Below are 15,353 nucleotides of genomic sequence, written 5' to 3'. Positions count from 1 at the left end.
ATCAGGCCTCACAGGCTTTGCGGACGACAGTAGATAGGGAGACAAAAGTGGATCGCCTTGAGTCAATCGCGCAAGCAATCTTGTTGTGTGAGCCAGCATTAGAATGCTAGCAGTCCGTTTTTCTTTCGTTTGTCCGTCGGATGAACAAGAACGGCGAGAAGGATCGAGGAAAGACGAGATCAGTCGTCCTATTCCTTTCACTCCACTTTTTCTATACTCGACGGAATTGCAGTCTGGCTCCAAGTCATTTATGCCCTTATGCTCCGCAATTAGGGAGCAGCAACGACAACGGCGACGTTAACGAGAACGTCATGTCAAAATATAAATTCGCGTAATTTTAAGCGCTACGTGACTATTTCAACCTTTTTAATATGACAAGGGTGTGGTAGTTCCTCGAAGATGACACTCGTCGGAACGGCACTTAATTTAGGGGAGAAAGTGAAGATTTATTCTCAAGTGCTGACGTTCTTCATAAAACTTCAAATTGGGCTATTTCACGTTGTTAGGGAGCTTACGAAACGAGGACGACGACGGCTACGAGGACTTCATTTAAAAATACAAATTCGCGTTATTCGTATCACTACGAAACTATTTCATGTCGCCTGGTGTTAAAAATGCGTAGTAACTGTCGAGGAATTAAACTGGTATGAGTGGGCTGGAAGAGTAGAGAGAGAAGTGAAAATTCATCGTCATGTGCTAACGTCGTCCACAGAACATCTCACGTCGTCATTTAGGAGATGACGCCAAAGAAATGTACCAAAATGTAAAACACACGTGCAGAGCGTGCAGAACCATTGTTTTGTAGCGTCGTCGTTTCCTAAGCTCCCTGTTGTTTTGCAGACGGCGGCAGAGAAATGGACAAAAGGGAAAAACGCACGTGCAGGGCGTGCAAAGCTATCGTTTTTGCCCACTAAATATGCAAGTTTGTGACGTTCTCGTTCCTATACTGCCGGTATAGTCGGTATACGTAAAAGTTTTATTGCTCCCAAAGGTTTAATTGTTCTGATATTCTTCTCTGGAGGCATCACCCTTCACAATCATTTCGCTTGTTCTCTTGAAAACATGAGAAAACACCAGTTTTACAACACAAGCGGAACGCAGTTTCACAAATTGCTTTTCGGGATTTGCTAGAAATCGGCCCCTGATTTGTTCTTCTCTATGGACCCGTGCCCAGTGTCCCCTCACGCTGCTCCCCAAAAACTGGACTACACGGCGCGTGTGCAAGTAGAATGGGGACGAGGTGGTCAAGGAGGACGCCAAACACCACAAATTATCATTGGTTAAAAGAGGAAAAATAAGGGTCCTGCACGTGTGGCATCCATATTTGCACATCTTTTTGCGGTTCTCTGCATAAGGACGGCGTGAAATCACCAAATTTGAGGTTATGACGACAACGTAAGCATGCAACAGAGAATCTTTCATTTTCACTCTGAAACCGCTCGTACCAATTTATTTTTAGGATACTTTGGCCACAATGTACGACGTGAACGAGATGGAATAATCGCGAAAAACGTACGCTTATATTTTGAGGCGACGGTTTGGCGGACCTTGCCGTCGCAAATTTCCCTTTCGTAAACGGTAGTTTCTCAGAACGGTCGTTGCCATTTGAAACGGTCGATGCCATTTATAACGGTCGACTACACACTTCACTTCAAAGAAAATTAAAAGAAACAAACTAAGAAAAAATATTAACAAAAATTAAGACAAAAAAGGAGAAAAAAAACCTTTATGAAAGAAAAATTGGAGGAAAAAAAGAGTCTGAAAATTTTAAGACTCGAACTCTGGTTCTTAGCCCTCACCCTAAACAGAACCCTAACCCGAACCAGCGAGACACAACTCCCAGTAACCGCAACCTTTTGAGTCCATAGACCTAACGAGTGTAATCCAGAGCTAAAAAATGGCATCGACCGTTCCTAATGGCAACGACCGTTATGAGAAATGGCATCGACCGTTTTAAATGGCAAAGACCGTTTACGAAAGGGAAATAAGCCTCGCCGTCATAGATCTTTAATACAGTCGTCCCTCGGGCTAATGCTTTAATTCAGGTGGGGATGGATACCTTCATCATCCTGGGGCCGGTTGCTGGAAGCCAGGTTAGCACTAACCCTTGGTTAAGAGTTAACAAAACCTATACGTTTCCATGGTATTTAACGCTGGTTAGCCCTAACCATGCTTCGAGCAACCCGGCCCAGGCCGCTAGTTACCAACGCAAACACCTAGAAAAATCAGTTCTCCATTAGCGATCATCTACGAACCATACTGGTCATTTCCTATAATATTTTGGTCTTTTACGAGAGCCCGCCCAAAAATGCAGGCCAGACGTTGTTTTTAGACCGTTTCGGAACCCCTCTGCGGCATTTGTTCAAAAAAATAAGACCTCCACTTGAAGACAGTCAAAATTTATTGACCTCAAATCTACATAAACAAAGTTTTCAAAGATAATTTAGCAAAGAATAACTTAATAATAAATTTTTACAACTATCACGCATCTTGATAAAAACATATCATGAACATCTTGTTCGAACTGTTATTTTGACAATCATGGAACTGTCACTTCAACTGCATTAGAAATACTCTGTCTTCCAAGAATTGGCGCAAAAAAGAACACTCTTCATCTGTCTTTATCTTCCTTATTAGTAAAGAAATAAGAAATTTATGACACGTAACTTTTAAGAGTGTCCAAGTGCTCCCCCCCTCCCCCCCTCTGGACAATCAACCCGAACGTGTGGAGATGATTATATCTGACTCACTAATTTTTGAGGCAATAGTTATGCTAGGCGAAATTGACGAACTTCGAAGATGCTATCGCTGATTTGTGTTCAATAATCCTAAACTGGTTTCTTGGAGTGATCATGAATTCTGTGTGGAAAATCTGAATTCTGACAGTCAATTTCCCATAGAAAAAGTCCTAAACAAAAAATATTTGACTTTCTTAACTTAATCCCGATGCTGAACAGCTTTTTCAATCGATGATGAGGCGCACATTTTCCCGCGCTCTTAGCTGGTTACACACGATCAACCAACCAAAGTTCAAAGCAACTACTGCGAGTTGAACTTTGATTGGTTCATCTCACCGTTTTCGCTTGTTGCAGTAATTATATTGATCATACTTATTACAATGGTGTTGGTGTATCTACACCAATACTGCTTCATCATAAGGAAAAGGGCTTGAAATACGAATTTTAAAGCTGTGGTGCCTGTAGTTCACAGCTAATTTACCCCAAAGTACTTCAAAGTCAAGTTCATTATTCTTATTACATATTACAAAAGAATCACTCTAACCCGCAAATAGCGAAAGCTAATCTAGGCGGGTAGAGTGAAAGCCTGAAAATGTCACGCCACGTTAAGGAGACAGTCGTTTGCTAATGCATCGGCAAAATGCAGCACACGGCAGAATTTCACAGAGAATAAATTTCCTTCCAATTTTGTTTAGATTATAATTTACTGTCGTTAAACACTTGATTATTATCTCAAGGACATAATTTAATTTCGAACACTACCCATGTTAGGTTATAAGTTCACAAAATAAATAATAATTTAACTTAATGATCTCGTTTGATAACGTGCCATAGAAACTCCTAGAAAAGACTTGAATGATTAAGAAAAAGAATGATTAAGTTTCTGGTGTCCAAAAACAACAACTACAAAACAAATACAAAATATATTTGGACATAGTAAAAATCTACAGTGAAAATGCTATGGATTTATTAACAGGCTTTCAAATAACCAAACTAAACAACAAGCCACTGAAAAATCCAAAACAAAACTAATAAATATGAATTGACATTGCCTGGCAGTTTACTCTATCTAGCCATAATTTAATGTTCAGTCTACATACACCTCAATTAAATACCTTAATTCGTTTTGATTTTTGAGTCATTATAACTTCACACAGGAGGCAATAGGGCCTCTAGCTCATCTGCTGAACGGTACAGGAAGGCTGCAGATTCTCTGTACCCAGCTATCAACTGTCTAATGGCCTGTATTTCAGTGGCACTTATCTGGCATTGTGTCAGAACTTTCGGCTTGGGAAGGGTTGATCCACCATTTTCTGAAAATGAACACAGCTCACAATGAGACCTAAAGCTACAAGTTCGGTTCCCAACTGGCAAGTGCCAAGGTTCATGGTTGCTGGCAGGGTTCTCAACTGAACCCATAACAACTGTCACGCGTCACTTGTAAGTGTTACGGCATTAAAATTGTCCCCATCAAGTAGATCAGTTTGTCAATCAGTTGCAGAGTTACGGCTGAAAAAAACACAGCAACGGCTGCTAAAAATTCTAATGAGAATTAACCCTGATAGTACGCTCATTATTAAAAGACACAAAAGGCCGTACTTTGAGGTAGTCTTTACTTTGACACAGTAATAAACTTTCTTATCTCTTAAAACTCACTAGAATACTGGGTGAAAATTAACACTGCCAACCAATAGACATTCACTTCCACTTCATTGACCCTTAACTCATCAGATTTCCATGTCATTCGCAGCTAGAAGAAATTCGAAATCCTTTTCATTTCAAACTACTGGTCATCAACCAACCAGCTTAAACCTTGTGGAGAATACTATTATACTCAGGAGAAATCAGAATTAGCTATTTGCACATGAGGGGCATTGTTACCCACAACTTAAATTCAACTGCAACATTAAAAGGCCTCCTTGTAGGAGATAAGGAAGTGTAGGAGATAAGGAAGAAAGAAATTAATAAAATTTAACTAAACCTGTTGGCCTCTCAGTAGATCTGGTGTTACAAGCGTTTTGATGTGGTGCATGAAAGGATGATGCCGAAGATGCTGCAACAGATGCAGGAGCACTTGGGTTGCCTGTGGTATCACCATCAACTCGGCTATACCTTGCGTTTTCTGCTTCATTGGCACAGGCTGACGCCAAAATGTTCTAGCATGGAAAATCGATAAAAAATACTTACAATGAGCAAGAACAATAATTGCAACACAAAACTAATAAGGCAATGGAAAGCTGTAAGGTTTACACACCCTTAACATTAACATTACAATGTTATTTTAGTGTCTATTTAGAATAAATCACTTCACTTCATTTCTTTTGGAGTTCACAAGGAAAACTACACCTATTTTCCAGTGGGGCCATACAGTAGAAGTAACGAAGAGGTAATATTATTTTAAGAATCAAATTTTCAGGGCTGAAGAAAGAGCCCCTGTGAGAATAAACAGCTCATTTTTTTCTGCAATGATGCATGAAAATGTTCTAAGGCAGACTTACATTAACTTCAGCCATTTGAGCGGCAGACATGTTTGGGTTGGAGCTCTACAAAACAAAAACAAAAAAAAAACATGAGGAACAATTTCTCTAGTATCACCTGCCATCATGAACTCTCATGTACACTGTAGTTTTTCAATGACGCACAAAGTACAAGTCTGCATGAAGGAGAGGAGCAAGTTGTAATGTTAACGAAACAAGATGACGACTCTAACTTCAAAGACGAAGTTATAAATGTATATTATGTGTAATGGCAAAACAAGGAGGTGACCGGGTACTTCCAGGATTTCCATGCATCATGATTCTTCAAGGACCACCAACTAATTTTTTCCTGGTGGTCTCACATTCAACTCCACCACCACCATGGCTGCTTTCTTGCATTAAGTGTCTGACGCTGTTATGTCTATTAATTTTGAATTACGTCTTTTTAACCATGGCCACACAAGCCTTACATTTGGGAGCAAGAAGACAAACAATGAAGTTTATTTAAACATGATACATGTAGGTGATTAAAGCCTCATGCTCCAAGGGTCGTGTGTCTAACTAATAATAATTATTTTAATGTATTACAAAATTAATATAAATAAATAAATAAACAGGCTATATAAATACTAAGACTCGTATGTCAACGCTTTGGGTTAAAATCCCAGGTAGTCCCAAATTTGATCCCTGCATATGTTTTGTAAACCCCCAATTAGTTGTCTCCTGTCACTTGTGATTTTTCATCATGTTATATGATTTTGTCCATAATGTTCGCTCAGTAAAAATGATTAGTACTTACAAGGCTGAATTTTTTTTAAAAAGTAAAAGATAGAACGTTTTCGGCGTTAAGCCATCTTCAGGGTAGTTTGATCATCCACGTGATTGTGTATTTATGTCTATCAGGTAATTCTCAATGGGAAGAGTTTCGCTATGTAGCAATGAATTTGTTTGTTTAAAGCAGGTTTCCATTGTTGGATCATTAGGCCTTCAAAAATTCTGCGTTTGTGAAGTGATTGCGCTCTGCAGATTATACCCCAGCTCAAAGAATGCGAAGGATTTTCACTTAGGTGAAGGGCAGGTTAGAGTCATTACATACATTGGAATAATTTTGATTTAAAATACTTGCTTAGCTGCTCATTGCTGCAAAGCACAGTATATCCAAAAAAAAATTGCTATTTTAATGAAGCATATATTAACCTTAAAATACCACCATTCCCAAAAAAAATTTACTTGGCAAAAATCTTTACTTCAACAAAAGCTGAACAGATGTTGAGCAAACGTTGGACGCAAAAACAAAGTTGTGCAGAGGCCATTCAAACGGTTCCAACATTGCACCAGCAAAAGAACCAACACTTTCACAAATTTGATACGAGGGACTAAGAACTAGAAACCAGTCTCTCTCATCCAGATAAACTACGCCATACTAACTTTTTTCAGCTTGATGTTAGCATGGGTGTTCTACAAAAGGAAAAGTTAAATCAATGTTGAATAAAAGTCTAAACCGATTTAAACTTGATTCAACACGCTTTCAACAATGTTGGTGGACCTGTTCAAATGCACCGAACATTTGGTTCAACAAAGTGTTGAATGCATGTTGAAGCAAATGCTGAAACAGTTTAAACAGGCCTTTATATTTGTTTACACTTTCGTTCGTAAATTAAACCACAAGTGTTGTTAAAATACATGTAAATTATGCTCTTTTACCGAAAATTGACATTCAGTTTTGTTTTTTTTGGCTGTGGAGATCTAGATCATTTATCAACTGGAGCCAACAGTTCCTACAGCTTACAGCTTCCTTAAGACGTTTTTAAAATGTGATCGAAGGAGCTTTGACAGCCCATAAATCTCGATTTTGAGTGATGAATCAACAGGCATAACAGTTTCAAAGAAATTGATCATTTCATTTTAAGTACATATTCGAGGGGAGGATAAGACTTCATTTTTGTGCAATTTAGAAATCTGAAAGGGTACTGCAGCAGCAATTAAGAGGCAATAGATTGAATATTAAATATTCTTGAATATTAATTAGCTGGACCCCCAAAATTTTGCAATGGACCCCCTATGTTTTCAAGAAGGGGTCCAGAGGACCCCCAAATTTGAAAACCAGCACATCAAACCAGCCTTAAATTACTATATGACACAGGGTGACATACACAATTTTCTCCTTGTAGGTAGAAAATGAGTGTCTATATCTGCTCGTATCACACAATAACCTTCTGTATTATTCAAAGTGGCCAAACAGGTGGGATTTTCTGCATTAAAGGCCCATTTTCACCCTAGATGAAACGCAATTGTTTGTTATTGTTTTGAATCTCGAATAGCGTATTCTGATTGGCCAACTTTTTTTGTCGCACCAGTTTGTGTTGTTGAAAACAAGAAACATCGCCATTAGCCTGATTGTCATGCTGTTTACCAGGTGATTTTAACAAATGAAACCGCTAAAATTACGTTTTATCTTTATGTAGTTGAGTGATGTAGGCACTGGAGCAGAATTTTTAAGGTTCGGCTATTCAGCAAGAGGAATAGAACAATTCTGAAGCTTACGAGATAGATGATATTATTTCAGTGCTGAAATGTATGGCTTACTTTAAACTTACGTTTACTTTGTCAGTTTCAATTTGTTAGGATACCTGGGACGCAGAAGTAAAATGCTCTTGTAACGATGCTTGTGCTCAAAAGGGTGACAAAAGTTGCTGTCTTTGTGGAGCGGCAAGCAAAACGTGTTCACCGCAGCAATGAGTCATAGTGTTTAATATTATTCAACTTCAAATAGAAATATTTGAAACAAATATAGACGTAAATACTATGATCAAATTATGACATGATGAGCAGAGAACACATTCAAATCAGGCCCGGAAAGAATTTTATCCACAGATAGCTTTTAATAAAGAAGATTCTGAAAGGATTCCTGAGATTTTTCAAATTTTTGTAATTTCGTGATACACGAAATTATGCGGGGCATGCAATGCATTCAGTGTGAAAATGGGCCTTTAAATCTACACAGTAGAATTTTTAGGCTGCACAACAACTAACTCATTACAATGTAGGTAATTTATAATATACATGTGTAATGTGGGCCTAATAATTTATTATCGTTTTGCTCACATTTTCCTAGCTTCTATGGAGTTCAGGAAAATACTCCTGTATAACCAGAAAAATCCTCTGACCAGATAGACTTATTTTACCTTTACTCACCATCTGATCTGCTGCTCTTTTCAATGGTTCTTTAAGTTTCTTAAGCCGTCTACATGACTTCAGATACGTTCTTATTCTCTTTCTTGCTCTGTCTCTAAACTCTGGGAACTGTCTGTTACAGGACTGTATAATGGCCAAAATTTTTTCCTTTGGTTGCTTTGAGATTGGAACGAGTCTGTCAAGGTTTTCATCAACAAAGAGACGAACAAACATCTGCAGAAATCAAAGGTACAGTTTAAGGCTTTTCCTACAAAGAATATCAATATTTTATCTACACATTGTTATATAATAGTGTTCAAGGAACACGCTGATTATCCTCAATCATCTCGTAACCCATCCAGGGTATTAAAATGTAGCAGTACTTTCAGTCCTTGCGAAATATTTAAGATGTACCTTTTTAAATCAGTAAACCATGAGAAAGCAAATAGATCATTTTACAGTTCTGTGCTCAGTTACCAGGCCTTTGAATAAAAGTGAGGCTGGAGTTGAGACCTTGTTTTGACACAAACTCCACTGCTTTTCTTATGTAAATAGAAACTTGTTAGCATTACAAGAACATGATTTACATAAGAAAAGCAATGAGGTTTGTATGAAAGCAAGGTCAGCTCAAGTCTCACTTTTATCCAAAGGCTTGGTAATGGAGCACAGAACTATAAAATGGTGTATTCATCCACTGATACCAATAATAAGGAACATTATATAAAAGTGAAAATACTGAGGGGTCCCACCCAAGATGAATTTTAAACTAAAAAATTAATGTTTTCTGACTCTGGAGCTAAGAACATTCAAAGCACAAGCATTCTACCTTATGCATGAACTACTGACTTCAACAGGTGAAATGATGTAGGAATCAGAAATTTTAAAAACTATTTTAAATTACTATTCTTAGCCAAAGAATGTTCTTCTTGTTTTAAGAAAATGTGTTAGAGGTTGAAACTACCACTATTTAAAATCTTGTCCAAAACCCCAGCCTGGAACCCATGTTCATGTGCCTAAAGAAAAGTATGATAATGCTGTCCTTACATTAAAAGCCTTTAGTCTCTCTGGATGCACATTGATAGGATCAGGTTTCTCTCCTTCACCATCACCTTCTTCTACTTCTCCATCGTCATCATCCTCGTCCTTTAAACCTAGGGATGCTGGTGAGCTTACATTCTGAATAGGTTTCATCATTTCACTAAGGTTTGGTGGTTCCTGCAGAGACATGAGCCGAGGCAAAAAGTGATCAACAAATAGATCATATTCGTATTCTCAGTATTGGACTGGAACTAGCTTTTCAATGGAGGCTTATGCGGGGGAATATATTAAAAAGTATTTGCATTTGAAAAGATTCCCCCGCATTAGCCTCCATTGCATGCTAGTTCCAGTCCAATACTGAGAATACGAATATGGTCTATTAATAATAATTATAATTATCCCAGATACAGGCATATGCAACAATAACAAACATTATAGGCCATGTTAGACTGGACCATTCTGTAGTTATTGTTGCATAAATTATTTTTTTCTTGTTAGTCAATACTGTGTTTCTTCTTTCTCTCAAATCTACAACAGGCACCTAAAAAACAGGGCCCTGCTGTTCAAAAGTCCATTAACACTAATCTGGGATTAAATACCAACCAAGGTTCGAGTTTTACCATCATGAAGCCTTTAACAATCTAATTTTATGCTGAAGGAAAGCAAAAAGTTACCCGGCGAGCAGAGTCTCTTTCGATCTTCCTAGATAAGTTGGGAGGAAGAGGAAAGTAGACTCTGCTTGCTACCTCCACCTCCACATTTTGTACTGAGCATGTGTGAAAAATCTAAATGTATTTGGTGTCAGTTACGCATGTAACTGAGTCTACTGATAATCATGAAGGATTGGTTCTAAAGCATCCTGGACGGCCCAAGCCTAATACTGACGACAATGGTCTGGACAAATTCGTCCGACGTAAGATTCCTTTCATCATCAGCACGTTTAACGTTAAAACACTTTTAGCATCAGCCAAGAAGGAAGAATTAGCTCATGAAGCACAGTTGTAAGGCATAGGTATTATCTGCCTTCAGGAACACCGCAACGTACATAGTGAATTTCTGCTGCAGGAAAAGATCAATGGGTATACACTAGTTACATCTTAAGCATGGAAGAACTCCCGTAATGCTGCAATTGGAGGAGTAGGCGTCCTACTTTCAACAAGGGCCCTTAAAAGCATGCCAAAACACTTCAAAATGTGACGACAACATCATGGAAGTTACTTTAATCGGCAACCCAGAAACAACTGTCTTAAGTATCTACAGCCCACATAATAAGCGCCCTGAAGAAGAAGTTACGCACTTCTATCAAGAGTTGTCTACCATAACAAATGCCATCCTAGCCCACAACCTGCTCCTAATAGGAGGAGACTTCAATGCAATGCTTGGACTAATGGATGTTCTGTTCACTTATAATAAGATAACTAACAGAAATGGCAAAATTATGCTGGATTTCATGTATCAGTTTAATCTCATTGCGACAAACACAAGGTTTCAGAACTGAACAAGCAAACTATGGACACACCGTCGTCCATCCGGAGATTCTGCTCAGCTTGATTACATCCTTTCTAGAGAGAAATAGATAAACAGCTTAAAGAACTCACGAGCCTACAACTCATTCCAAGGTGTCAATTCTGATCATAGAATGGTTTCCTGCAAATGCCAGATAAGTTACCAACAGCGCAAAGCCACAGTCAAAGACCCTATGAAAGGAATCGATTGGAGAAAAGTAGTTGCTGATGACAACCTCTGTGAACAATATGCAGCTGCAGTACATAATAGGTTTGCTGCTCTTTGTGACCAACTTGAGGATTCTGATACCAGCTCTACATACGAGATGTTGATAACCGCCATCAGGGACGTGGCACTAAAGATGCTCCCAAAGAGAATGAAAAATCTGATTCTGCGAGATATTATCGGTAAAAAAGCAAACCCTGCAACGCGTATTAAAGGCGACACAAAAGAACAGCGCCTGGATTCATGGTTTCATAATTTCAGTTCTCTACTTAGTAAACCAGAAGATAGTAGCATCAATCTTGATAATCCCTTCTTTAACAACAGGAACAAAGTCATCTATTGAACCTCTACTCACAAAGGGTGATCTCCAAATTCTGCACAATTATCACACTGTCTGCATTGGCCTCTAAAATCTACAACTCGATGCTATTCAACAGAGTTTTCCCTCACATCGTTCCCATCCTTAGACCAAACCAGAACGGCTTTTGTAAAGGCCGATCAACTCTAACCCAGATATTGACCATCTGAAGAATCATAGAAGAACTGATAACCTCAAACAGAAAAGCCTCCATTGTATTTGTTGACTTTGCCTAGGCTTTTGATAGTGTTGATAGAAAGGCCTTGCAGCATATACTTTACAACTATGGTATCCCAGACAAGACTGTCAAAGACATTGCCATCGTGTACAACAATCCGTCAACTATTGTAAATAGCCCGGACGGTCCAACGAAAGAGTTCATCACAACAGCTGGAATCCTACAAGGAGATAGCCTTGCCCTTTTCCTCTTTGTGATCATTGTAGACTTCATTCTCAGGCAATCAATTTACTGACTAGACTCTAAAGGCCTTACCATCAAACCTACTCAGGTCCAGACGACTGAAAAGCAAGCATCTTACAGATCTTGACTATGCAGATGATATAGCCCTATAGAGCTAGCGTAGAAAGCATACTACTCTATGGCGCAGAAACCTGGACCATGAAGGGAGACCTGCAAGAACGACTTGATGGCACCTACACTAGGCTTCTTATGAGAGTGCAAAACATCTCCTGGCGGGATCACCAAACCAAGGAACCAATATATGGAGACAATCCCCGGATATCAACCATTCTCACACAGAGAAGGGCACGCTTCGCAGACCACTGCGCTCGAGCACAGGACTAACCAGTCTCGCGGGTGATGCCCTGGAGACTCCCATGCTCCAACAGAGGGAGGCGACCTTTCACCTACATGGATGTTATGGCCCGGGACTTGAATCTTTCAGTGGATGACATATGTAGGCTGATGAAGGAAAAAGAACTCTGGCCTTCTCTTGTTCAATCCATCTCGACCGTGGTCGATGGATGATGATGATGACAAAACAACACAAAACAAAACAAAAACAAAAACAAACAGTCGGGATATTTTGAACAACTCTGGCAAACACACAACAATCAAGGAATCATTTCATTGGAAACTCAAGATAGCCCATACTCTTAAAATTCCATTTCATTTTTTACCGAAAAATTTATAGGTTTCTGTCAGACTAGTTTCCGACACACAGAGGAAAAACTCATGGGAATTCTAACAGTTAAAATTGCCACGCTGTTGTAAATTTCAAAATATTGATGATGCGTGGCGATTGATCAGGCGCAAAAATTAAACAAAAAGGGGTTTCACAAGTCGAAACTGGACTGACCCATCCAATTCTTTGGATGAGCAGCAAATCAAGAAATGTGGAGAGAGCAAGCAGAGTCTAGTTTCCCCTTCCCGCCTTATCTAGGAAGATCCAAATAGATTCTACTCGCAGACTAGCAAAAAGTCTAATTCGAAATGGAAAGCCAAGAATCTTGAGGAAACGTTTCTGATCAGTAGATACACTGAAAGGAAAGTTTCCATTAATACAGGAAATTTTACCTAAATCACGCTTTGAACAACTGGGCCCAGAACAGTGTGTGGGATTTAAGGTCCCCTGTTTGGTCCCCACCACAAATAAATTTTGTTCATAAGACTTATGAGATCTAATTCCATGTTTCTTGGAACTTGACCAGATTAGCTACAGTGATGTTGTTCAAATTGAAAAGCAAAACATGTAAGAGGTGCTCTTACCCTTATTATCTGATTAACAGGAACAGACTGAGTGTTCTCAGGGAGAACAGGGGATGTTGCATCATATAGTTCACCATCCTCTTCACTCTTGCCACTGTCACTTCGAGTATCTTCACTTGTTACACTGCGGCCGTCAGTAGTTGTGCGTGGGCTGTTTACTCCATGGCTTACAATACCAGAGTTGGATATGGGAATTGACGAGACTGGAACTACATATGAAATTGGGATTGCCTCTGAAAGAGAATGACAATAACCAACGATTACAAACCAAATACAGTTACAAGTGTCACACATAAACATCTGTTTAGTGCCCTCATGACAAGCTGGACAGCTCAAAAGAACTACAGTCCATTTGCAATAACAAATACAGGTACCCACTACAAACATCTGAGGGTGTAACGTGCAGCTTTGTAGGTTAGGGTTGCAGGTCATTGCTTTGCCATAACTGAAACAACCCAAACCTTTACAAAAAAAATTATGCTAAGCTTAAGAGTTAAACATTATCTAGGGCACAGTGTTTAGGCATAATATTTTAACATTAGTAAAGGTTTGGGCTTTTTTCAGCTATGGTGAAACAATGATCTGCAACCTGCAAATTACACCCTCCACTAGAAACATGTCATAGTAGGAATAGTAGCAACTTTCACAGCATATGCAATGTAAAGCATCTGACAATCCCTTTAAGGATGGTGCCTACTAATTAAAGATATTTTTGCCCCGGTTTATTATTATGCAGGAAATGTAGATCTTAACAAGTGTTATTGAAATCCAAAAAGAAAATTGGGGGTAACCACGGATTTTTCAAAGATAATTCATGAATAATATTTGTAAAAAGCTTTAAAATACAAAGCAATGTATGGCGTTCTTTCTCAAATTGAAGCTTAAGTATCTCTCAAAAATTCATGGTTACCCCCAGTTTTCTTTTTGGATACCAAGAGTACTTATTAAGATCTACTTTCTCCGGATATTTTTAAACCGCGCAAAAATATCCTTGTATTAGTAAGCATTGGCGATAGGAAATCCAAGTATCTGGAGATGTGCAGAACGTATGCGCAATAACAATTACAGTAGGCACCGTCCTTAAGGTAAGGCGGGTCTAAAGCAACATACTTTCTGAAAGAATGTCCCTATGTTTAATTCAAATTTGGCCCAGAGAACCCACAAGGTCTGAGGATTTAATAGGGGCCCTGCACTTCTTAATGGAGTACAATCTTATGCCATTTTTCAAGGTTCATTTTTACATCCTAAGTGAGAATCAGGGATACTTGGGTTAAAGACAGGTAAAACAACAACTGTCCCTCAGTCTTCTACAGGGTGTCAAAGCAGTGCTATTCATTAGATACACTGACAGGAATATCTAATACCGTTAGCTTGACCACAAGTAAATGACAGGGGCTGGATCAAAAGCCCCAAGTGTTTATTTAAAAATTTATACAAGGCAGTGTTTAATTGAAGATCACAGTACAATGTATTTTAAATAATTAAACCCTAGCCTGGTGCACAGGTTTTGACACTTACAAAAGTACATTATTCTTAAAACATATTATTTATAAAAGATTAAATAATTAGTTTTTCTTTCAGTCAATATCTTGATTTTTATGTTGCACACATTTCAATTAAACTTTTTATAGTATTGATAATTTATAGTATTGATTATTGTGACTGATAATGTGACTGTCAATAATTTTCAATTTCGATTTTTTCTAAGAGTCAATTATCATGAATGACCTTTTCTTGGTCATTTGGTTTTCTAATAAAGTGAATTATCCTACAAGATGGGATATTCATGCTGAGACATTCCTCTCGTAATAAACAAGACAAACAATTAACTATTGAATACTGTAACATGATCTGCATTGAGACAACAAAGCAAATCAAGTCTATCAATAACTTTGAATGGGCTGTTTCCACAAAAAGTGAAATTTGACACACAATTTTTGTAAAACCTGAAAAAATCACCAAAAAATTCCAAGAAATAGAGTCAAAAAATTACAATGGCCACTTTTCCTTTCTCCTCCTTTCCTTCTGCCTTTCAAAATAATACAGTGTTTGTCTACAACTTATTTAAATGTAATTGTGGAATTATGATCAAAAGGTGTTAGGGGAGA

The 15,353-nt window shown here is 38.4% G+C and overlaps 1 protein-coding gene across 1 annotated transcript in view; it reads right to left on the bottom strand.

The window, feature by feature from the left end:
- Window positions 1–3,797: 3,797 nt before the first annotated feature.
- LOC138045128 (nucleolar protein 4-like) overlaps window positions 3,798–15,353 on the bottom strand; it is a 32,736-nt gene continuing 21,180 nt past the window's right edge. The window contains exons 7-12 of the mRNA XM_068891529.1: window positions 13,246–13,478; window positions 9,434–9,604; window positions 8,411–8,623; window positions 5,237–5,281; window positions 4,720–4,894; window positions 3,798–4,051 (exon numbers count right to left, since the gene is read on the bottom strand). Coding sequence (XP_068747630.1) covers window positions 3,888–4,051; window positions 4,720–4,894; window positions 5,237–5,281; window positions 8,411–8,623; window positions 9,434–9,604; window positions 13,246–13,478 — 1,001 coding nt within the window. The 3' untranslated portion in view covers window positions 3,798–3,887. The remainder of the gene's footprint in view (window positions 4,052–4,719; window positions 4,895–5,236; window positions 5,282–8,410; window positions 8,624–9,433; window positions 9,605–13,245; window positions 13,479–15,353) is intronic.

The sequence above is a fragment of the Montipora capricornis genome, chromosome 4 (genome assembly GCF_036669925.1).
Source record: "Montipora capricornis isolate CH-2021 chromosome 4, ASM3666992v2, whole genome shotgun sequence".
NCBI lineage: Eukaryota > Metazoa > Cnidaria > Anthozoa > Scleractinia > Acroporidae > Montipora > Montipora capricornis.
The sequence above is the reverse complement of the archived record's forward strand: the minus strand, read 5'-3'. Positions and strand labels throughout refer to the sequence as shown.